The 25,918-nt window shown below is 38.9% G+C and overlaps 1 protein-coding gene across 1 annotated transcript in view; it reads right to left on the bottom strand.

Moving 5' to 3' along the window:
* CFAP61 (cilia and flagella associated protein 61) overlaps positions 1-25,849 on the bottom strand; it is a gene marked incomplete at both ends in the record, with an annotated part of 104,487 nt that extends 78,638 nt beyond the window's left edge. The window contains 12 exon segments of the mRNA XM_084283381.1: positions 350-489; positions 1,677-1,716; positions 4,065-4,252; positions 7,415-7,506; positions 13,635-13,788; positions 15,768-15,900; positions 21,693-21,819; positions 22,453-22,520; positions 23,169-23,245; positions 25,298-25,448; positions 25,675-25,828; positions 25,831-25,849. Of these exon segments, the coding sequence (XP_084139507.1) occupies positions 350-489; positions 1,677-1,716; positions 4,065-4,252; positions 7,415-7,506; positions 13,635-13,788; positions 15,768-15,900; positions 21,693-21,819; positions 22,453-22,520; positions 23,169-23,245; positions 25,298-25,448; positions 25,675-25,828; positions 25,831-25,849 (1,343 nt within the window).
* Positions 25,850-25,918: the final 69 nt, after the last annotated feature.

The following is a 25,918-nucleotide window of genomic DNA, read 5'->3' as shown; positions in this document are numbered from 1 at the left end:
ATATAAGATATTTCTACACCATCTAGTATAGTGCTATGTGGAGATGCATCTGAGTAGGCTTAGAATTCACTCTACAAGAAGTGAGACAGTTGCAGTAATGCTGCTGAAGACTAAGTTACTTAGCCCTGGATCCTAATTGTTCCAAGCACAGTCCCATGCTATTCAACTATACTGGTTTTGGAACTCAAGCTACCATTTCTGCAAGATGTTGTGCTGTACCATGCAGACATATCAGCTTGCTCTGAGATAATGAAGGAATGTGCATCTGGTGCTAGGTTTGATGATGCAAGTATATTCCACAAAAGTAACTCAGAATACATCATTTGTTGTCACGAGGTGCATGACTCACTTGAGCAATCCTGCACGGTGGAACACATAAAGCTCATGGCCAAGTTGGGTAGTAAAGTAAGGGACAACACGAACAAAACTCCGGATCAAGCAGAACTCCGGCACATGATGTGGCACAAGGATGATACAGAAGTCTTTGTCCTGAAAACATTTGCAGAGAATATAGGTTCTTAGTGATCTCAATGTCAGCTTTACACAAAAGCTTCTGACTAGATGGGATAAAAAGAAAATAAATTAACTTAAAAAATATGCTTAAAACATCCATATGCTCCAAATGCTGTTCTACTTAAGATACTTCGATGCCTGGGCAGCACAAAGGAACTGATGAGCCCAACATAAACTTGGCTTACAGAAATGGGCCTTTTAGCTTCAGTAGTAAAGACTTATTAGTTAAAATGCTGGCATTCCCTCAAGGTCCTTCCCTTCCCTGTTTTTCTTTTCTTCCTCAGTGGAAACATTATGCCTATGCCCACACCTTTAGGGTTTATTTATTTTCCTTGAGAGTTTTTTTTTTCTACCCTGCAATTCTGTTGCAGTGGAATTTTAAGACAATGTATGCCTGTCGGGGATCTTTTGCACATTTGCAGCCAAGTGAGACCATCAAGGAGAGCAGGGTGTCCTAAGATCCAGAACAAATAGTCAGTGTGCATGCACAGTACCATAGCTTACACTGCACACACACTAAACCTGAAGAATATAAGTTTATATACATACAGTGATGTTCATCTTGTCCTGAATTTGGCATTGTTGGTGTGCATGTGCTACAGGTTGCCTATTCATACAAATGCACATCGTATTTGCAGTCAATTTGAGCACATTGTGTGATTAATTTTTTTCTTACTACACCTGGTAAGTAGTTACTGCACTGTATATTCATATCCTAGTTTACCTCACGTTAGATTTGCCCTAAACACCCACGGTTTAAGATATAGGCAAGTAATACAGATTCCCTTAATAGTGCTGCTTCCTATGATTTAACTCTGGCTCCTGTAATGTATTTTCTTTGGTATTATTTTTAATTTAGGTACCATATAGATCTATACACAATTTTAAAGGAGTTTGAAACATTTGCTCTCTAAATGTGCACCTCAAAAAATGTATTAAAAAAAATCCCCCATGGAACATAAGCAAAGAACTTATATAGACAATACAGAAAGGCCAAAATCAGCCAAAAACAGAAGTCAGACTCAGGGTAACTCAGCACAGTGTAGCTAGCCATGCTGTACTCCTGTGAGTCACTGAATTACTCAGGCATCAGACCTAAATACTCATTCTGACAGCTGCACTTCTGTCACACCAAGCATACACAAACTTTAAAGTATACGTACTGGAAAAAGCTTGAAAACATAATGCAAAAAATCCAGTGATCTGCAACCAAGAGCAAACATTATTACATAAAATGCATAACAAACAGATCCTAAACATTTCAATATTTACTTCTCCATAAATGCAAGGAATATTTATGCATAATGCTAATTGGACAGTCCTGCTAACTCAATGTTAATCAATTGTAGATGTCATATGCTGCACGTCAGCATGCTTGAAGCATCACTATTAACAAGAACAAGCCTCAACATCGGAAATAATATCAAAACATTGCTTTCTTCACTGAATGGAAAAAATTGACTTAGATGTTACTGACTCAAGAAATATTTTCCAGAAGACTTCCATGGGCTAAGAGAACAGCATTATATAGTAAACGTTAAATGAGATTACAAAAAGTTGTTGTCATGCACCACAGTATTTCCAAGGCTTGTGTCAGTATCCATTTGGCAAACCTATCCAATGTACTTTATCAGACTAATGGCAACACCAATATTTTGAAATCGCTTCTGACCATTTAACCTCTCCACTTCTCACCTCCTGGTTTGGAGTAATTACACTCTTTGTCCAACAGGGACAGTGAAAGGTGACATCTGAGTTTAAAAAGCTGTAAGAAATTTAATAATTTAATCCTATTTCTCCTGTGTTTAAGGATACCAAAGAGCTCTAAACCCATCAAACAGAGTTATGATGAAGCTTTATGAAGTATTGTTCCAAAGTACAAGATTTGTCTTCTGAAGATATTCTATACGGATATAGGTTACCTAAAAATACTGATAAAACCTCTCCCCATCTAGACCTGTAATTAAAATAACTAAGCTCCCTTTAATTTCTTCACCAACAACATTACTAGATGCAAGCAGAGGTATTTTAAAATTAATATATTTGTGATTAAGTGAAAAATGTGAAAACTAAAATTGCTAAAAATACATATTTGATAGGGTATTATATATTCACCTATATACATGTAATTCATAATTATGACTAGTTAGGAAAATATCTAAGGGAAAGGATAAATGTTGCAGCAACATATTTTTATATTCTTTGGTATCTGGTACCTTCTTGGTAGCAAGGAATTCAAGCACAGAGGTAGGACATTTTTCAGCGGATTTTAAAAAAGTATCAAACATCTGCAGATATATACTAGCAGTTTGGTTCCTTTGCATTTTACTTACAATGCACTAGCAAGCCACAAGACAGCTCTACACCTAGGAGATGGAAACATTTAGCAACTTTACTGGATAACACAAATGCCTCAGCAGTGAACTTCCCTTGAGGGCTAAGATTCAATCATACCTACACTAAAACCAAACTACTATTTTGGGATCCATGCCATGCAGGGTCAGCAGTAACTCCTTCAGGACAATATTCTGAGATACAGCCAGGATTACTTCATGTCATCCTCTCAGACATATTTGCTTTTCTAACAGTCAGTACCTGTTGCAAACAGGTGGATCAAGCTAGTGCAAGTTAGGGAAGCATACACGGAAAATATCTGAAAACACCACGATCTACAGACTCCTCAGTTCTGAAGAGAGGACCTTGCATGAGTGTAAATCTTAGGAGAACACTATGGAAAGGAATGTTATCTTCTCCACAGATATCCATCTTGGAATTCAAACTGTTCCAGAGATGTCTCCAGGGAGAGACGAAAGAGACTGCAATGTTCAGAGATAAACACAATGAACATATCTTGAACAGGAACAACAGTGGTGCACATGAAGAACAGAATGTCAGAAGTGGGCAAAGAAATGACAGATCCTTATCCTAAGAAGGACACTATGAACAGAGAATTCAGCTAGGCTACAGAGAAATTATTTCTCAACATAGTTGCAGCAGATCACAGTTTTGTATTGTTACTTTGGTGTAGTGGGAGTCATTTCAGAGCAAGTCCCTCACCTCAGTATTAATTTAAAATAAAAAATTATTCTATTCTGGAATAATTGACTTGCTTCATTTTGTTTTAGTCTAGATTGTCCATAAATTAACTGTTCTTGTACAGACTTCCTGCAACATGATTATTCTTTTGTATGTACCAGTGTTTTGTATGTATCAGTGTTTCTATGAGCACAGATTTACAAGCACTGCACTTCTCTCTTAGATTTGAAATTAATGTTTATTTAGAAAAAGAAACATCCAATTTCAACCAGCATTTTTCCACCAAAAGTAACTTGCTAATTTTTGTCCCCATAGTTCTATCAGAGGTAGGAAGTTCTAGTTGGAGGCTGAAAATTTCAGTAAGTTACCAGTGAAAGTAAAAGAAAAAAAAAAAAAAGGAAAGAAAAATCTAACCTAGTTTCAGCAGGTACTGTCACTTTCAGATTTGTCCAAAAATGTTACATTAAAAGTTGTCACTAAGATTAGGAAAGCAGTAAATATTCATCCACACTTACCTAGTCTCATACTTCTCATCAATACAAAATAGACGAATACAGACAGCATTCGAAGCTCCTCTGTACACTGGACGGAAAGTATCTTTTTCTTCAGTCTCAAGGAGGGGTGCTGCTGAGGCTTTAAAATCTTTGTGCATGATATCATCTAAAAGCAGTTCAGTATGGGAAATGGTAGTCACTTCACCTTTCTGCAAGAATAAGAGAAGTGATCACTTAAAACATTGCAGAAGAAATTTTTTTTTTAAATTAAAGTCTTGTATCATTCCTATCTTAGAACATTCCAAGCAGACATGCAAGGATGTAGTTTTTACCTGTCACCTTGACAAACACGAAACTTTGAGGAGGTATTTTTAATATGCTTTCATTTCTAAAACACTAGATTAATATGTTCTTTAAAAATATAGAAATTGTTGTCAAAGACCAATATATTAATAAAATAATAGTTATCTTCTCTGGAGATATTCAAGGCCCGTCTGGATGCCTACCTGGGTGGCCTGCTCTAATGAATCTGGTTTGGCAGGGTGGTTGGACCCAATGATCGCAATAACCCCAAGCAGAGCTACAGGCTGGGAGCTGAGTGGTTGGAAAGCTGCCAGGCAGAGAAGGACCTGGGAGTATTGGTTGATAGTCGGCTGAATATGAGCCAGCAGTGTGCTCAGGTGGCCAAGAAGGCCAACAGCATCCTGGCTTGTATACGAAGCAGTGTGGCCAGCAGGGCTAGGGAGGTGATCGTCCCCCTGTACTCAGCTCTGGTGAGGCCGCACCTCGAGTACTGTGTTCAGTTTTGGGCCCCTCGCTACAAGAAGGACATGGAGGTGCTTGAGCGGGTCCAGAGAAGGGCAACAAAGCTGGTGAGGGGCCTGGGGAACAAGTCCTACGAGGAGCGGCTGAGGGAGCTGGGCTTGTTCAGCCTGGAGAAGAGGAGGCTCAGGGGCGACCTTATCGCTCTCTACAGGTACCTCAAGGGAGGCTGTAGCGAGGTTGGGGTTGGTCTGTTCTCCCACATGCCTGGTGACAGGACGAGGGGGAATGGGTTAATGTTGTGCCAGGGGAGGTTTAGGTTGGATATTAGGAAGAACTTTACTGAGAGGGTTGTTAGGCATGGGAATGGGCTGCCCAGGGAAGTGGTGGAGTCCCCATCTCTGGAGGTCTTTAAAAGACATTTAGAACGTCTTTTTCTCCCAAATCTCAATAAAAGTCCCCAGTTCATCCATGCTGGTGTTCTTCCCCTCCATCTAGTCTTACAGGACTCAGGTACAGCCTGCTTATGTGCCTGTAATATTTCTTTCTTGAGGATTGTCCAGGCTTCCTGGACACCTTTGCCCTTCAGGAGCGACTCCCAAGGGACCCCTGCAACAAGTGTCCTATTCAGGACAAAGTCAAAGTCTGCACTCCGGAAGTTCAAGACAGCAGTTTTGCTAGTTACCCTTATGACATCACCAAGGATAGAAAACTCTACAATTTCACAGCCACTCTGCTCAAGACAGTCCCCAGCTTTCACATTTCCCCCCAGTCTTTCTCTGTTAGTGAAGAGCAGGTCTAGTGGGGCACCTCCCCTGGTAGGCTCTTGAAACAGCTGTGTCACAAAGCTATCTTCAACACAATCTAGAAACCTCCTGGACTGGTTCCTCTGCACAGTATTATATTTCCAGCTTATATCAGGGAAGTTGAAGTCTCCCATGCGAACGAGTGCTGGTGATCGTGTAACTTTTGCAAGCTGCCCAAAGAATGCCTCATCCATCTTTTCATCCTGAGTAGGCAGTCTCAGTAGACAGACCCCCACCAAGATGTCACCCCTACAGGCTTTCCCCTGATCCTTATCCATAGACACTCAACTTTATCATTCCCAACCACAAGCTCTTCAACATCAAAACACTCTTTATATTAAAGAGCCACACTACCACCCTTCCTACCTTGTCTATCCCTTCCAAAGAGCTTGTAGCCATCCATCACAGTACTTGAGTCATGGGAGTGATCCCACCACATTTCAGTTATTGCAACTAGGTCAGAGTTAGCCTGTCGCACAATTGCTTCTAGCTCCTCCTGGTTGTTGTCTGTGCTGTGTGCATTGGTGTAGATGCACTTCAGATGAGACATCTGCCTCACCCCCAGCTTCAGTATTGTTCCCCTAGGCACTTCTCTGGTGAGCTGTTTTACCCCCCTTCCCCCATCATAGCTAGTTTAAAGCTCTCTCGATAAGTCATGCTAGCTCCTGCACCAGGATTCATTTCCCCCTTTGAGACAGGTGTGTTCCATTCATCGACAACAGACCAGGGGTCAAGTAAACTGCCCCATGCTCAAAGAACCCAAAATTCCTGTCTCAACACCAGCCTCTCAGCCACTTACTCATTACCCTTGTTTTCCTAGCCCGCTCCATGTCCTTCACCTCCCCAGAAGGAATAGAACAAAACACAACCTGTGCTCCCACTCCTTGAACTATTTACCCTAACCCCCTGAAATCTCTCTTCATAGTTCACAGGCTTCTCTGAGCGATTTCATCGCTGCCTGCCTGACCTATGAGTAATCAGTGGGGTGAACCAGCTCTGGGAGTTTTCTAGTTATGCCCCTGACCCAAGCCCCAGGTAAGCAGCACACTTCCCTACAGCTCAGGTCTGGTCTGCAAACGGTGCTCTCCGTTCCTCTGAGAAGGGAGTCGCCTCCCACAACCATCCTTCTTTCTTTCCTGGCAGAGGCAGTCTGAATGCGTGGAGTCGACTGCCTCGTCCTTGGTAACCTCTTAGGGGAACCTTCCCGCGCCTCCCCCCACTTCACTGTCCAATGCTACAAACCTATTGCTTAGGGGGGCTTGGGGATGTGAGGGAAGCAGAGGGAGAGTTTGCTCAAAGTGTCAAGCAGGGACCCCCTCCCAACCCGCTCCCTGTCAGCCTCTCTCGGGAGAGCCGGCACGTGCAGCGTGCTCACACTGCTGTCCCGGGCCACGAAGCAAGGGACAGAGGTCCCCTTGTAACTCATGGGCGGGTGCTGCGGTTGCAGCTGCACCGGCTCCATGGCAGCCAACCTCGACTGTTGAGGTTGTCTATTTTAGTCAGTGGCAGATGTGCATCAGCAGTCCCCATCCTTTTTCTCCCTCTGTGCCACTTGTTCCAATTCCCATGCTGCCCGCTGTTCAGGTGGAACTAGATGGGAGAACTCCTCTGGTTAATCACAATTGCCACCTCCAACCAGACCCTAGCTAGAGCAGCTTCTGAGCTATGCAGAACAGCAGACACTAGTGTGGGCACATGCAGCAGACAGTGCAGGAGTGGAAACAATGCTTGTCCTAGCAGCCTCCACGTCTTCTTCAAATTAACTTCAAAAGTTAGCAGCACTGCTGTATAGAGGCGTATTACCTGCACAGCCGCATCTTGGTCACTAATATGTTCCACATTTTGAGATGAAATGGACTCTGCTTCCTGACTTGTTTGTTTGCTTTTATCTTCATCTGTGTAATGAAAAAGAATAAACATGTATAAAAATGAGAGTGTAACCATCAGAATCATAGCAGTAACTAAAGAGTAAGTGTGCCAGACTGCTCCTGTTGACAGATTTCTTTTATTTATTTGTAATAACCACATTTAAAATAGACTCCTGTATTTACTTGGCTAGAACTTCATTAGACAATTTGATCTCAAGGCAAAATCAGATAATTGGCTTTAAAATAGGAATTGAACAAGACACAGTTGGGAAGCAATTTCTAACTCTTTTATTACATGTAATAAATGTTGACCCTATCTGAAGAGAAAAATATGAGTGAGTAGTGTATTGACTGGTATCTTAAACTTTGTCTGCTGCTACCTTTTTTTCTGATGACCATAAGAATGAGGAAGGCTCTTGATTCTCACATTAATTCTCCTAACAGAACTGAAATTCAGAATAAAACCTAGGCAAGCCATAACCCTTACTTATTGGAACAAACAGGGACAAGAAACAGGGATTGAAATTCCCTTCTCATTTGCTGAATTTAACTAGCTTTATAACCCCTATTTCATTTCTTATAAAAAGTGATTGCCATTTGGTCAACGCTTCTCAGTTTGCCTATTTTTGCCTCTTTATCTCATCTAAAAAATGCTCTTCTCTGCCGCTTTTCCTGGATGCTGAAGCAACTGCTTCAAAGCACTTCATCAACCACTGCAATTCTTTCGTGTATGATTTTTCAGCCAAAAAACAGACACTCATTGAACTGCATGCAAAATGCCCACAGTAGCCATGACCACAGGTGTGGCAGGCTTTTAGACATTAGCAGCATAAAAAAAAAAAAAAGGCTCAGTGGAAAGGAAATACAATTGACAATCAAAGTCACAGAAACCAGGTTTTAAATCTACATGAAAGATCGTCCTACCTTCTTCAGCAACATTACAGTGTCACTCTAGTTTAGTTCATCCCAATTAGAGTAGTAATATTTTTGTGAGTAAAACAGCTCCCTTAGCTGATAGGGCTAAATTACTTGCAGCCATGTTATGAATCGATTTTTAATCAATGACTGACCTGAGAAACAGCCAGAATATATACGTACATGATGCAATATATACGTTTACATACCTACAGCATTTCTGATAAAGTGCTGAATCCAATTAAAACAAACACCTACATATTAGGGAGTTTAACTAAATATTATTATATGCATTTTTTGCCATTCTACCCCTTTGGCTGGGAGCAATTCCAGAGCTGATAATTAAAATGTTAACAAACCACAATAAAAATGTCCAGTACCAGTGTGGAACATACACAATGCATTATATTTTATTTTAATTACATAACCTGTATCTTAAGACAGATTTTGACAGTTTACACAGCAACACACAACAGCCCTACAGAACTCTACTGGTACCTGGCACCAATGTGAGAGAGCAGACTACTAACTTTCACAACACCTTGATGCTCATTTGACAGCAGGCAATCACCATTCCAGCACATGTAAAGTATTTTTGGGAAAGCAATTCCTAAATCTGCATGCTGATGGATTATTCCCTTTAAAGTCAGTAGAAGGTGAGGGTATTCAGAACCACAGATCACCCGATAACCCATAAAGGCCACGTCTAAAGTTAATGCTATGGACTAAAATTATTCTAGTCATCAACCTGGAGAAGAACCATTGAAGTACTAGCAAAGCCTACATATGACACCAAATAACCACTTAAAATTACTAAAGCTAAATGTCAGCTGCTCTTTTTTAGTCCTTGAGTGTCTCTCTTCAATAGTTCTGCCATTCCTTAAATCATCCCCTCCCTAATCTTACAGATACAATCTCAGTTTACTGCATTTATATTAAAAAATGAAGTCTGAAAATAACTTTAACCAATAAACTCTTGAGATATAGGTATCATGGCTGTAGAAAACAGATCAGGCCAGTACATCCCTGCATGTGAAAGCTCCAGTGACACAGGAAAGTCATAGTTTCTGAGCTCCAAGAGAAGGAGAAAAAGTTTCAAAAATTACAGCACAATAGGATTCTTCACTCCTCTGTCTGAATTTGGTAAATCCATCTAAGCTACATTCATTGACATGAGCATTTTTCTTCATAGAGTAATGAGCTTTCTTCTACTTAAGGAAAAAAAAAAAAAAAAAGAAGTTTAGCCCAAAGTCTTTTTAAAAAAATCTGTTATCTGAAGATCTGTTTCACTGTTAGCAGAAAAGAATGCAGATGCAATTTGCAGGGCAAGAAGAAACACAGGGGTTAGAAATCATGGTTTCTCCAGTGGTATCACAGATGTGAGACTTCACAGAAATGATCAAATGTCGTTTTGATTAACCCAGCTACACTTCTCATTATGAACAGCCTTGCAGGTGTCAAAAGTTAATTAATACAAGCCTCTTGCTGTCATGTAAATATTGATATGTTTCTGACTTCACACTAAAATGAATCCCTTAATGGCTCCACCATTCACTACTGTCAAATATAGCTGCATCACTGTTTATATATATGCTGTACACAAGTGACTGCAAAGAATGTAAATATCGTTGCGCTCAGTGAAGTAAGGAACATGAACAAAAAGAAAATTAAAATAATTCTGTGATTGCTAGGTTGTTAGCAGAGGTATCAGTCAGCAGGATCAAGAAGCCAGTTCAACAACAAGCCTGATGAAAAGCCCTTGAATCATTCCCACTGCATCATAATGTTTTCTGGCTACTAATCTGTGACACCATATAGAGTAACAACCAAATTACTGTAATTACCCTGAAATGTAAGTGGCATATCAATATTGTGTTAAACACAGATTTTTGTACACTCTTTCATTATTAGTCAGTACTACATTTTGAAAGGAAAAAATACTATCAACCTGTGGTCTCTATTTTTAAGCTAACGAGCTTGAAAAAAATACCCTTTTTTTGTTTTGTTTGTTTGTTTGTTTTCTCATATGGGAACATGTGAATACTCTACAAAGGAATGTGGCTCACATTTTAAATTCTCAGCCTTTAAATTCAATAAAAGAAAGTCGAGGTCCTCTATTGATATAAGATGCAAAGTTAGCAAAGCTTCCCTAGACAAAAGACAATTTGGCAGCACATTTCCAATACAATAGACCACAAAAATGGTGCCATCATTATAACAGCATTTATACAGCCATGCGCATGTTATACTATATAATCAAGTTTAAACTACTTGTCAATGACACTATAGTAAATTACAAGGACATAGGTAGGACCTTATATTGGAAAGGTTTATCAATGGACTACCAGGTTGGAACTATTATTTGGGTCTCCATTTACCAAAAAAGCCCAAGATACAATTCATACAATTCCCTTTTCAAACTAAATTTTTAATAAAATGAAGAATTCAGACAGAAGGGGAACTATGCTTATGCTTTTTTGTTTGTTTGTTTGTTTTTTGTTTTTGGCAATGATGGCCAATGGGGGGGGTCTCTAAAATTCTTTATTAAAATGGTGGGCTCTTTTCTTTTCCTTTCTTAATAATAAATAAATAAATAAAGGAAACACCACTGCTTTTCCTGGATGTTTTCACGAATGACTGCTGAGATGAATTTTGACTCATGTCTCATGCAATAATAAAACCTGAATCAGAGCTTTTTTTCCAACCATTTGAAAAATGCAGTCTTCGTGTTTACATAAACAATTTGTTAATAGTTTATAAAAGACATTTATCAAATATCCATCATAAAGCATATATTTTCAATAAGCCGTATAAAACTTTAGTAACTTGCGACAAGCTAACACTTTATTGAATTGATTATTAAAGGTTAGACAAATAACAGTATATATTTGTTTGTTTGTTTTTTCTTTCTCTCTTTCTTTCTTTCTCTCTTTCTGTCTTTCTTTCTTTCTTTTTGGCTATACTGGGCAGGCACAAACAACAGTTTGCAATGCTTTAGGACAAGCAAAACTATTTTAAGATGTTATAATTTTTTATGCTCTAAAATGTAGAGTTACCACAACAGTTTTTATTATTATTCCATGATAATAGAATTAATATTCCTGAGCAATATATAGCCATGGGCTACCTCTAATTTTACTGTTAAATTTCTAGTGGCTCACCCTCTAAGAATGGTATCAGAGCCAGGCAATTCACTGATGATAATCAAGTTCCTTCTCAGGTGTCTGTCTTTGAGACCCTTAATGATTTGTGTTCAAGATATCTGAAAAAGCCTACCAATAATTCTCTTTCCCCAAGGCTGCTCTTGAACACAACAAGCTTGAAATCTGTGGCTGTAGCTTAACAGAATTGCAGCTGCAAGTGCACCCACAGGCTGCCCACTCAGCAGACAGATGGAGGAGACAGTAGGGTCATAGCAGCTCCTGATGCCATTCTCTTCTGGAGACAGATGTTGAGAATTGTCTCAGTGCTGAAGGCAGGTATTTCACAGGATCCATGACACAAAACTTATTTGCCACTCCAAATAGAGGTATACTACTCCTTTTTTTTTTTTTTTTTTGTACTTAAAAAGTAAATACAGCATTGCAAACAACCAACAACCACCAAAGGTAATACAGCTTTTAAATGGAGAAGAAAAAGAGAGGGAATCATGTCTGAGATTGCTAACCAATGTGCTTAATGCGCTTCTCAAAAGCACTCAGATGCTAAGCTGGTGTTACAGAAACCTGAAAAGGATCATTTATGCTGATTTTACATGCTTTTTTTTTTTTTTTTTTAAACAATTAAAAAATCCAATAGCTCATTATTCCAGACCATCCAGGCCCCTCTGGGCAGCAGCACAGCCCTCTGCCATACCGGCTCCTCCTTCCAGTTTTGTATCATCAGCAAATTTGCTGATTGAAGGGATTAGGTGACATATATGTCTAAACTTCCTGCTGATATAGCAGTAAGACAGAAGTCAAAGTGAAGTCAATACTACTCATAGTTAATGAGAATTTAAAATACTGAGATAATATTTGTAGTTTTAAAATGAAATATATTTCATACTTTTCTGCACATTTTCATATAGCTTATTGAAGAACTAATCCTGAGCAAAATTTGCATGACTTTGCAGGGTGGGAAAGTTCTTCCCAAACTTTGTTCCTGACCAAACAGTGCAAGGAGGGCTGGCCCAGAACTGCAGGAAACGAAAAAGAGGTCTAGTTTTTAGAAGAGACTATCATAAATGATATTTCTTCCTCCCTCAGTCCTATCTACATTTCTGTATATGTCTGTCACCTCTTTTGAAATAATACTCCTGAAGTTCCAGGAGCGTGGACTGATACAGGACAAGGCAGCTGGGTTCCTTCATCTCTTACCAGTAATATTCTTCTTTGCAGGGGAGGGGAAGTCCACAAGTGTGGCTGGAAGGCATTTTTTTTCATTCCCTTTACTGTTCCATGGCTTTCAGCTATGAGATACCAGCTGGAGACTGCTCTGAAGCTGCCCAGTTGCATTTTTGCCTGGTGCTTTGTGTTCAAACAAGCAGATATGTAACAACCTAGTGGTGTTTCTTTAATTCTATTACTAATAATTAGCAGACAGCAAAATGCTGCCCTTCTGGACAAAAAGACCTTCAACACTGAAAAATAATGATGACAGCTGTAAATTATTAGTGGTCTCTAAATAGGCAACATATTCATGTTACTGCAATTTGTTAGTTGCAGTAAGATGGCTTGTAGGTGGTTTTTCATATTGTGTCCAACACAAAAATACAATGAAAACAGTTCCTGATCTTCCAAAACCTCATAACCTAAATGACTGCAAACAGTAAGCAGACAGAGCAGAAAATGGGCCTCAAGGAAATAAGAGGGCACAAATCTCAAGACAACATGACAGCCACTGATAACCAGCTGCTTAGTGGCTGACAGACATTAGAACCAAGTTTAAAAATAAAGTCTTAATATAACAGCACAACTGTAGCTAACTGATGGGAAGTAGACGCTATTTTTTGGCTTTCCAAAACTTGAAACCTACTTATACCTCATACCTCTGTTTTGATGAGAGTCTTCAGTGTGACACATTGTACAGACCAGCCCCCCTGAATTAAAAAACACCAGGCAACCATCTCCAAAGCGCAGACACATTCTTTTTTTCTTACTAATATAAGCCTATGTCCTCTTCCATTTTTTTTCAAAACCTGTTCAGAAGCTAGAAATAAATGCACCTTAAATCTGCCTATAATTTTAGCATATAGGTACCTTCTGGAATGCTTGGCTCCCATGGCGCTTTGAGAACATCTTCAGGATGTGGTTTACAGAGTCCATGGAAAGGTCGTAAGTCAAAGCACGCGTGAAACAAGGAAACATCTACTTGAGAGCATAAGCTCATGAATCCCACTACAGTGTCTCCAGCCTGCAATATAAAAACAATGTCATACACACACAAAAATTGAGCAGATAATTTTAGTTGAGGACAAAAAAAAAAAAAAAAAAAGGTTGTGAGGAGGAAAGGGTGAAAAAAAGGGCAAAACAAGAATTTCAGCATACTAGCTGTAGCTGTGTGTAAAAGAAAAGTATAAGGGAAAGTTAAAGATCTTTTTTTTCAATTAAGTGTATTACACCATCTATATTAGATCTTCTTCTTCTTCTTCTGGTTATGATTTGCAGGGGGATTAGAATTATTTATATGGATCAAAATATGATCTACTATTTCAATACAACACCCTTCAACTAGAGAACTCCAAAAAGGGCATAATTTTTCCTTAAGTGCAACTAACCTACGATCTGGATTTAGCTAACCATGATGGTTGACTAATCATTTGATGCTATTTCATAAATAAAGTGTGCTCAAACTGAAAAGCATATTTTATTTTCCTACAAAAAAAAAAAAATGTACAGTATGTAAAAAGTTCTAAAATGTTATACGGTATGTATTATAAAAAGTAATTATAAGCATTGAGTATTTTCCGGTTCTAAAAATATCTAATAATCAGCCTTCAAAAAAAAAAAAAAAAAAAAAAAAGCCCTGGGAATGACAAGATCCCTGTAACACTGAAATGGCATGTCACATAATGTTTGATTATTACTGAAAGTTTCCAGAAAGTTGCAGTGTTGAGATGAAAATAGGAAAACAGACTCTGGAAAATTAGAACCAATATGTTGGAGGGGTTTGGCTTCAAGCTGAGACCAGTCTAGTAGTAGGAAACTCTTCAAATGTTATTCCTATATTCAACTTTCTCATAAAACAAATAATCAAAATATTTTTTTCCTTAATACACATAATGAAAGCCTTCTTTAAAAACATTATGAAAACTCACAGGATGGATTTGTATAGCTGTTTTATTCTGCCATCAGCACTCCAATAAAAATTAAAAAAAAAATCAAGTTTAATTTTTTTCCCCCAAACAACAAGTGATTGTTTGTTTGCGTAACTGAACAAAAGCTGGGTCACTGCAGTTGTCTGGCTGCTGTGTAATTTTAGGCCCAAGGCTCAGCAGAGGCTGATTAACCAATCCATCTACCATATGTGCAAAAAGAGGTTGCCAGCTTCATTCTCTGCAGGGAAAATTGGCATCTATCTTGGTTTGCATGGAGGTGTCTTTCACAGCAGCAGAGGCAAGTATAAAATATGAGGGCCTGAAACACCTTTTGCTGGTATCATATTGAGCTATGAACGTACAATTGAAATGTATTATATTTATAAGATAGCCGTTTGTAATGTGCTATTACACTAATGGCTTATTGTTTCCTATTTGGCTTCCAATGGCAGTGATTACATGTTAAGGTTTTATAAAATCATTTGGTATAGAAAGCAGACTTCTGGAATTAAGTAGGTTATGTTGCCTATCAGCTTACGATACCATGCACAGTTACTAACGCATGAAAATATTAAGAGGAATTTTCAGACGGATAGCTATTAGTACCTCTTTCTTATTTAAATTAATTCCTGAGTTTCTGTCTTCAATTCAGCATAAATCCGACTGCCCCAGCCAGGAGATGGAAAAAAATACATCATTTTTAACTGAGAAATGATTACTTGCTACTAGTTTTCACATGCAATATTAATTTTCACAAGGAATTAAAACTGGTTATCTATAATGTAAAATGTCTAAAACAGTAACCCTTTTTTCAGAGTAGCCTGTTCCAATTACTTGGAAAGAATCCACACAATTACCAGGAATTGCTGCTTCATTTATTTAACAGCAGATACCACTCCTAAAGAACTGAGATACGCAAAGAAAGTGGCAGAGGGCATTGTGTGTGTGCAGATTATGAATTCTACCTTCCAAAAGTGAGCTTGTTCTTTTTATTCATTGAGCTGCAGCATGAGCTACTTACATTTATATCACTAACATGGTGATTAGATCAAACAGGAGCATATGACAGACTGACCTCACAAACAACAGCTTGATTTTCTTCATCTTGATGTTCTATTATATCAGCAAGGAAATATTCACTATAGGTTTCTTTCAGAGTCTCACTCTGACGCGTCCAGATTGGCATGAGATCATTGTAATCTTCCAACCTATAAAAAAGAGATTATGTAATGCCCTAAAACTCTCCTATTAACAGGTCCCAATACCTCTGTTCCCTTCTGTTAGCATACTGACAGATATTAAAAATACCTGATCCAAAGCCCCTACCAGTGAAGAAGTAATTTCATGTAGGACATCTCCTAACACACACTAAATTGGTAGCCTCAGCACCAGAGAGACAAAAGTATTATTAAGAGCCAACGCAACCTACATTAGATCTGGATTTCACCATGGAGATGGCTATCTTTCCCCCAAAGCAAAAAATTTGAGGGTAGCCCTGTTCAAAATTTTCTTGCCTAAGGCATCTCAGGCCAGGTGGATCTGGGCTTTTGGCCTCATTTAAAATAATTACACTCAGCGAGCCCAATCTCAGTTTGTTAGAGTTGGCAGAGATCTCAAGAAGAGCTACACCAGTGCAATTTAGGAAGTCAGTTGTGTCTGTTAAGAACAAGAAGAAAAAAAAAAAAAATACAAAATAGTGCTTTCTTGTATGGGAGAAACAGTAGTGAGTATTGGCTTGATTACTGTTATTACACACAGCAGTGTGGGAGTCAACTGGCAGAAATTGAACCATTATGCCTTTGTAAGGTCAAGTTAATGCTCCACCATTGAAAAAGATACAAAGGCCAAAGTGCAATTACTGTATCCCTCTGCCTCATGAAAAGCCTTCTGCATAGGTGGGAGCGCAGGTCTGCCTCTGCTGCTCCAGTCTGGTGTCCGTGCTGCTGGCGTAAAGCAGCCAGAGCTGACTCCTAAGCTGTCCAAGTTTCAGTGTTAGAATCATACAGGCCCCAGACTGCATGGATTTTTATTTAAATAGATAACAGGCTCTTTCTCATCAATCAACCTAAAAAAAAGTTAATTCTTTAGCAGGATCAATGCAAGTCTCACCAAAACCTCACTGCTTTTACCAACGTGTAGAAATTGCCATGAAGGAATTCAACAGAGGTATGTGCTGCACCCGTGGCATGTAGGCCCGGGCCAAGCAGCTCCAGCACAGAACACTTTCCCGTGACAGGGTGAAATCGCTGCTTTATTTCTGTAAACAATGCCAGAACGTAAGCGGTCCGGGAGACAACTCTGTAGCTCGGAAGGGGCTCAGAAAAATCGGCCTGCGGTGGGCAGTGAGGAGGAGCCGCTTTCACGGCACGGTTAGGAAATCCCTTCCTCCTAGCGTTCTTTAGACCACCTTAGCTAGCGCAACCGTGTGAGGAAGGTGACCCCCGCGGGATGCAGCGTGCAGCACACCCCGAGGAGCGGGCGCCCAGCCCGGCACAGCCCCGGGGGGCCTCCCGCAGCCGCCCCCCGACGGCCTGCAGCGTCGCGGGGCTCGCCCGCCCCCTGGCGGCCTCCGGGTGGGCTGCAGGCCTAGGCCCTTTTCGCTTCCCTTGCCTCGCCTCGCCTCGCCTTCCCTTCCTTTTTCTTCCTTTCCCTTCCCTTCTCCACGGCCCCACTCAGTCCTCAGGCCGGGGCATCCTTTGCCCAACCCCCCCGCAGTGTCAGTAGAAAAATACTGTAAAATAGTTCTTTTCTCTGAAAATGATACATGCTGTAGAAACATGTTTCTGAAGATCGTTATCAAGAATGCTTAATAACAATTCCATCAGCTTTAGGAAAACTTGCATTTTGCTTCAGGCTGCGGCTGCTCAAGTTTGTACACGCTTGTACCCAAGTACCTGTACCCATAGCTTAGAAATCTTAGCTCTGTACAGGCAGCAAGTGCAGAAAAACAACAACAACAACAACAAATAAAGCTACTCTAATTTTCACTTTTTGCATGTTTCTGGATTTCACAGAAGCCTTAAAGTTAACACAGCTGGGCCAGACATTCTAATTTATCAATCACAGTCTGATCACCAAAGTACTGATGGACTCTGACACAAGACTGAAGGACAATTCAAGTGGTAGAAGGACAATTCTGATGGCTTTTGCCGCTCCTACACACCAGAAGGATGTGACCTTCTGAGTAAGACCACCTTTCTGACAGACCCCCTTTATTTGACATTATTTCTTATTCTCAGGCCATCTGTCTGAGAGCTCTCCACTTGCCCTTGTTGCTCCCGTTGCCCAGAACAGCCCCGAGATAAGGACCTGTACACGCCTCCATTCCTGGTCCAGTTGCGCTGACCTCTTTTTGTTCAGGTCAGCCGAGCAGGTTGTTCACGCAAGATGGACAGTATGGGAGCTGTTCCAGACTCCAGTGGGTATCTGTTACACACGCCTTATTAACAGCCTTTTGAGTGGGGTGAATAAATGCTTAACTTGTGACCTTTAGGATGCCCTGAGTCACAGAACTATTCCATCTGCCAGGAGTTTTAGATAATTTAATTTTTCTTCTGGAAGGCAGTCACCAGATTCTTTTATAGAGTTTTAAGTTAAGAAAGCCAGCTTGAGAAACTAAGAAAGAATATTGTGACTATTCCCTCAAAACTGAAGACAGCTGCTGGGGAGACAAACTTCCAAGCCACACTTTTTCATCCTTTTTCACTGTTAAGACACTATAAATCACTTGTCTATAGAATCATTTCAAATGCTGTAAGTGAAATGAAGCTCCAAAAACAATGAAACCTTGTAAAAATATATTATAAATGCCCATTCTTTGTATTTCAAACTAAAATGATAGTCTTACCATTCTTTCCAGGCAGTAGTATCTCAAGGGCAAAACAGCAGAAAGGTTTTCTATTATCAGAACCTCACTGCTTTCATATAGTAATTATAGCAAATTCATTAACGTGTTATAAAACCTCAAAGAAACTAAACTGATTTATAGGTAGAGGATTGAGGCTGAAGTCTTAATTGAAATCTGTTGTTTCACTGGGATAGATAACAACACAGACCCTGTCTCCAAACTGAATGCTTTGCCAATGCAATGCCTCACCATGCAGGCTGCTCCAAGTCCCTCACAGCATTCTGCTCTGCAAAGCACAACACCACAAGGCCACCTCTCAAGACGCAGGTGGCAATTCTGCACACTTGTGTTGTGCAGAGACTGCTATACATACACTGAGCTCATGACACTCAGCAGGCTCTGCATATGCCTAGTCAATTCCCAGCAAACTAGAAACTGTAGGAACAGAACTATTTTTAGTTTCTGCAACGCCCCCAACCAGTACCTTAGACCTTTTTTAAACAAACAAGCAAAACAAAACAAAACAAAACAAAAAAATCGTTTAAAAATATATAAAAACACTATATGATTCCTGGACAGAGAACAAGCACAATAAAGGAATTCCGCAGAGCTGCACATTTGTGATGTCTTACATACATGGTACAAAAACAAGGAAGAGGATCTAAAGATGATACATCAGCTAGAAACTAGAACATAAAGGCTTCGTGGACTGGGTTCAGGCACACTACAGATTTATTTCACAATATAAAGGTCAGATAGAGAACAATTTCAAAATTAATGGTTAAGCAAAGTATCAGTTTACTGCTTCCCCTCACCATAAGTAAGGGAAGAGGGAAAAGAGATTACCCTAATCTCCTATCATTGACCCAGAACATGTTGCTAGGCAGGTGGCTGTGGGCAACACAGATAAATCTCTAAAGGGCTCCTTTGAATGTTACTATGGATGCCAGCGAAGTACAAAAGTGAATACAGAGCAAAAGGAAAGGCAAAGCATCTCCTGGAAATATAATTCTTACTCAGAGAATCTGTATTATCTATACATCTTTATTTAAATATGAATATCAACAGAGACTGTGTAATTCAAACAAAATAAGCAGTTTCTTGGTTAGTTTTCTAGTTTTTTAGTTTTTTTTTGTTTTTGTTTTGTTTTTAATAAAATGAAATCATGTATATTATTCATAAAAACTACAGAAGTCCCAGGCAAGACAGTATCTCTTATGTGTTATATTGCTACAGCCTGCTTGACACTTCCAGTCATGTCAAAAATATTCCCTATTGCCAATATCTGATGGCCATCAAAATAAATAATGTGATTCAAATTAAATGAAAAACTGTAACAGTTAGAATCAAAGGGTACAGAAAAACTTTAAATCCTTAGGAATTAATTCACCCACTGATAACTTTTTAGTATTAAGGGTTTGTTCATATATTGATAGATGGTAGACTACTCAAAGGAAATAATTTTTAAAAGCCTTTAAAAAGACCTTACTTTTTAAAAAAGTGTAGATCAAGTTGGTATGCAAATGATTTTGCAACATAATGAAATATCCAGACCAACAGCAGAATGGTTTTAAGTGGCCAACATCAGGTCTCAGCCCTTTATCTCACAATGCTCTAAACCCAAGCCATAGGATATTGTAAGCATTGAATAAAACTGTAGGATAAATAGCACAGTCTGCAGATTTGTTTCAGGCCTATTTGGCAAAATCAAGTATGTATAAAACATCTCTCTATGAGAGAGAGGTTTCTGTCAGCACCCAGTGCAAGATGATAGCATGAACTATTTCATGAACAGATTGGTGTGGATTTACCAGGCAGACAGAGGTTCCTATTGTGGCATTACCTTCCATTAGCACTGTTTATACATCAGTATTGTATGATGAAGCCTCCCAGAGGCGTGCTTGTCCCTAAACTTCAATTTCTATTACAAGGACTGGAAAAATCTCTTAAATCATAATACTGCTACATAAGGACAACACAGCGCTTCCATTTAGAACAAAGGAAAACAACACCAGAAAGACTCAGAATCAAAATTATTACCTCATGAAACATTACACTACATGTGCTCTTTGCAGCATGGAGAGGAAAATAAGTGAACCAAAATGTGATACATACTAATTATATTTTGACCACAGTACAGAGAAGCATTTACAAAGCACTGATAGCATATATGATACAGCAACCTATACAGAAAAACATAAAGCCTGTCTGGGGCAAAAACTGCATTTCTTGCTTAGTGTACTCAGTGCTGACACTTGCAGAAAACTGCAATTTGGCATAAGCAGCAGAATTCAAATGAAAGAAAAAAACATAGTTGTAATGGTCTATACATAGGTAGACATCAGTAGGCATTCGGCTAGGGGAACCTGCTTCTCTACCTGGTGTACACTACCAATACATGGGCAGAGAGACTCAATATTAATTTTTTTCTTTCTCAACTTTTTAATGACATTTATGATGAGTCCCAAAATAACTGCAAAGCTGTGTGAAAGGCACATTGTGCAAACATATCATACAAAAAAAAAAAAAAAAAAAGTCTTTGCTCCAAACTGTACACATTGAAATACCTGACACTATGCAGTAAATTAAAAAAAATGTAGAGGAGCCTGCTGGTCTGCTCCCCTGATACACAATGACAGGGAACGTAAGTTAGTGAAGTGCTTATGCAGAAAAAAACGTACAAGAGCAGAGGGGTTACTTTCCATGTCTGACAGATTAGTGGAACTAGGGAGTCTCTACTTCTACTTAATAGCTCTAGATGATAAACCCTCCTCTTCAGTTTTTGCTCATCTGGTCAAAGTATGATACAATTAAAAAATACGAAAAATTAATTGGAATATGCTCCTGAAAACTATATGCACTCACTAAAACACACAAGACAATAAAGCCAACATTCACAGAATAAACATTGCTGACCAAAAAATGTATTATTTCTATTATTTCTAGATAGAAAACCAGATTTACAAAAAATACAATTGATCTTGCGATGAAGTAGAATAAAAACAGCATAATCATAAAACAACTACTTAATTAGGTTATCAAGAAAAATCATGGCCTCTGAATTAAGATACTGATGCTGTAAATCAAAATGGGAATTCTTTAAATTGCTCGAGAGATCTTCTCATAAATGTAGAAGCAAGAAAACTGCATTACCTTGCTTTGCGAACATGCAGCTGCGGATGATACCGATGTCTGGGGCTCACAAGCAAAGTAAAGTTTGTATCCACTGCTGAACCTGGAGCAGTTATCATCTTTTCAAAGGCGCTTTCCAAGCCTGGCTCTGTGAACAATAAAAATCTGTTAGGAGAAGCATAGAAACTTAATTATTTGAACTTTAAAATTATAAGCAAAACTATTTGAGGAAAATGGATTTTTGAATTTAAACCCCAGATTCCTTCCATGTCTCCAGCACTCCTTCCGTGCCTTACCACAAACAGCCCTCTTCTCCTCTTGTACTCACTTGGTCAAGTGAGAGAAAGTACTGGATGTTACTGTTTTTGATGCATAGGTATGATGCCTGGCTGACTGGTGTGTTAGTCATTGCCTGCCAGACAACAAACACATCTCAATCTCTTGACCCCATTCAGCCAGACGTTTTCACAAAACTTGTGGGAATTTATTTCTGAGACACCTGTGCCTCTGTTTGAAGCCCTATCCATTTCTGGCAAATGTTAAGACTGCAGGAAATGGATAGACTGCTGAAAGGAACATGCAGCTACGTAAACCGCTTTTACAAGGGATGTCCATTAGAGGATAGTTTAAGACTGTGGTTTCTCTATGTTTAGAAAAAGGTAACTGTTCTCAATATATTAAACAAACAAACAAACAAACAAACACCACACTTCATCAACATAGTATAATAGTGATAACTACTTCTCGTTATTTTAAGAATAAAAAAGTTTTAAATTCTTACCTAAATTCTCATCAGCTGGTATGAAGAGAAGTATGAACTGCAGTTCTGGTATTTCAATAAAAACCCTCCTGGACAAATAACATGACTGTATTCAGTCTTTCATCACTACACCAAACCAGAAACAGAAGCTAGTCTTTTAATGCATGATTTTTTTTTTCTCCAGTGTCTCCAATCTTACTTCAAGAGCCCATATGGCTCAAAAATTAAAGCATTTTATTTATCACAAATAATATGATATGGAATTAATCAGGGCATCATTTACTGTTTCTTCTACCCTATTTCTCCCTCAATTTCCTAATACTTAGATTTCAAACAGCCTGCTTTTTATATCAATTCCACAGTAGTGAAAAAATTAAAGATGCCAGATCTCTGCTGGCACATCTCTGACCTGGCATCTATGTGACCTGGCTTGACATGACAAAGTAACTACATTTCACAGAAGCAGCACCAAATGCAATTCACTCTGCTTATATAAGTAGGTTCTGAGCGATACCAAATAACCCGAGCAATCACTGAGTATTTAGCTAACATGATATATTGTGCTATTTGTACTGCATAGCTTGTGACTTTACTGTATAATCTGTAGTTCATGGAATTTTGGAGTGGAAATTTAAGAAAATAAAAAAATTCAATCTGCCTTGCAACTGCAATACTGATAGCAAACAATGGGAGGAGAGTGCACGTGCTTCACTACAGAAAGTTGCATACTAACTCACCTAATAATTTCTTGGGAACATCCAGCTGCATATTCCTCTTTTGCCACAAAAAGATGCATGAACAGCGTGTTCAAAGGCTAGAACATGAAGAATGAGAATCTAAACACCATGAATACTGTATTTATGGTCTACCCAAATGTTAACATGCACGAATCCAAAATCTGTGATCCACACTCAAGTGAGTAACTTTGCATGTGAGTAACTCATTGCCTTCAAGGCATGTGTGGATAAAGCTATATGAATAAAGGACATTTTTTATATTATGATTTGTGCCGATGTAATATTTTTAAATTTGCTTCATACTCCAACTTACTCTTAGTGATGTTATAGTTCCTGTAAGTTACTGCTAGTTACTGTGATTTTATAAACATCACTTTTTTATTTGTAACACTGTTCTGTTCCTTATTTGTGTTAACTAATAAAATTTCCATTTAACCACAACAACTAACAACATTTAACATTTGATTAATAAAGACATTATTTCTTCCCAGGTTTTCAGGGGGAAAAAAAAAAGCTTACACATTCCTCATGCTCCCAAAATTGTTCTTCCCTTAAAAGATGTAGGAAAAAATACAAGATCTTATGACTGCATTGTCAGACACATTTAAATATCCAGAAACAGAGCTGACTAAAAGATGTCTTTCCTATTTACCTCCAGTTAACCTGGAAAACACCTTACAGTAAAGGAATCTCACTTAGAATCTCAACTGGAACATGTACAATTGCTTTACCAGTACAGAAGCATGAAAGATCTACTGAATATTCTATTTAGATTTTAGGAAATAATCTCCATTCTAAGCAAAGCAAGGGTTCTTCTGCTCCTCGTTAATGTTCTGAAGCATCTTTTACTCCTGCTTCTGAGCAGTAATTCCTAACATGCTAAAGCTCTTTGTCTGTTTGTCTCCTTTTCTCTTTGTATGCCCCTGACACTGAAGTCAGCTGCAGCTTTACTGCAAGATACTGTCAAGCAGACAGCCTGAGGAAGAGCTTGCAGAACTGACAGCACAGCATAAACCAACAGCAGCAGCTGCACAGTGAATGAAGTGGTTGTGTCTGCAATATGCCAGTACACAAAGTGTACTCAAGTGACAAAGAAAACAGATTACAAGAAAATTGCATGTTGGTCTTTTTTCCCCTATACTCCCTTTGGCTGTAATAATTTTATTTCTCTTAATGGCACGCACAGCAGTTTTAAATACAATCAGTGTATTTGTCAGTTTTTCTGCAAGCCATTGCTTAATAACACCCAGAACAGCACCAGAAAACTAATGAACATTGGGATGTAATTTCAGTATCACCAATACCTTATTCTGGCACATGCTCCCTAGCTTTTAAGGGTTTATGGTCAATGTTTTTGGTCTTTTCTCAACAATAACAGGATGATCCAGTGCCTAGATGGACTGAATGAGGGACAGCATTTGAATAAACTTCTAAGCACTTATTTCTAGTCCATAATTTCTAAGGGTAATTTACAAACTTGACTGAGGAGCCGTTATGAAAACTGGCACCACACAGAATGGAGTGCAGCCATATCTACACCAGCACTGAAAAAACTCTCTCCAGAATCAAGATACTCATGCCAGCACAGTCCTCTACTCAGTGTAATTCAGCATCTTCCAAAGAGGAGTATGCTCCTCTTCTCTGAAGCCATTAAATTTGGATTCCGTTGTGTAAAAGAGCAGAACTTTATTCCAAAAGGTGAGAAATTAGGATTTCAGTTCCCCTACAATAAGAAGTATGTTACAGCAAGGTCTCCACCTCCTGGGTAAATGCTCTGTTAGATAGCACCAGAGCTGGACAGGTATTTGAACAAAAAATGTTGGTGGCAGCTATAGCTCACGCTGCTCTCAGTGCTAGCGCAGTGCATTAGATGTGTTCTGGACATGTCTAGCAAAGAACCTGCATTCCCTAATGGCCTCTGTCAGGATGACAGTTAACTTATTTTACAGTAGTGGCAAAAGCACAGGTACTCATAAACTTCTGAGCACCTGAGAGTTTAGAAAGATAACCACCTTCTTTGGCCTGAACACCTCAGATCTACCTAAAAGGGATTTTAGAGGCCTATGTATATTTTTGTACCTGAGACTTAAGTGAAAAAAAAATCAACTAAAATCACACAATTTACTTACAGTGCATTTGTTGTTAAGGTAGTTTTTATGTAAGAATGATTCCCAATCAGATTGATCAGTGATATTCCAATTTGGATAATCCAGAAAGACAGCATGGGCTATAACCTCATTCTTCTCATTGCAGAGTGTCAGAGAAAGATTAGATTTTTCTCTGTGAAAACAATTTAATTCAGAACTTGAAGAAACTATACCAAAGAAAAGCATAGGGAAGTTTAACACTTAATAATCAGGTTGTATTCTAAAAATTTTGAGAACAGATACAAAAGCTGTTATAAGGGTGTAAAAACATGAAGACGGGCATTTCCCTTTAATCTGTCCTAGAGGCAGGTCTCTGCCAGTCATATCCAAATAAAAGTTCCAAAACCAGTGTCACTTACAAAAGGTGCATGACATCAATCCTCCCAAAAACATCTTCTGTAAAATGGCTGAAGAGGCTGATAATATCAGAAACATCACGTAAGTCTGTCCTTCTGGCGCTAACTACTTCTGTATGTCCTCTTGAAGATGTTATTGTAGTCATCTTGTAAACTGTAACAAAAAGAAAGAAAACATTGCTGGTTCTAGCAGATCTTTCCTGTTGCAATCCATTGTTCAATGCAGTTACTTGAAATGGATGTTTAT

The sequence above is a fragment of the Netta rufina genome (genome assembly GCF_964035555.1).
Source record: "Netta rufina genome assembly, chromosome: 3".
In the NCBI taxonomy this organism is placed as follows: Eukaryota; Metazoa; Chordata; class Aves; order Anseriformes; family Anatidae; genus Netta; species Netta rufina.
Note: the sequence above shows the minus strand (reverse complement) of the source record. Positions and strands in the feature narration are given on the sequence as shown.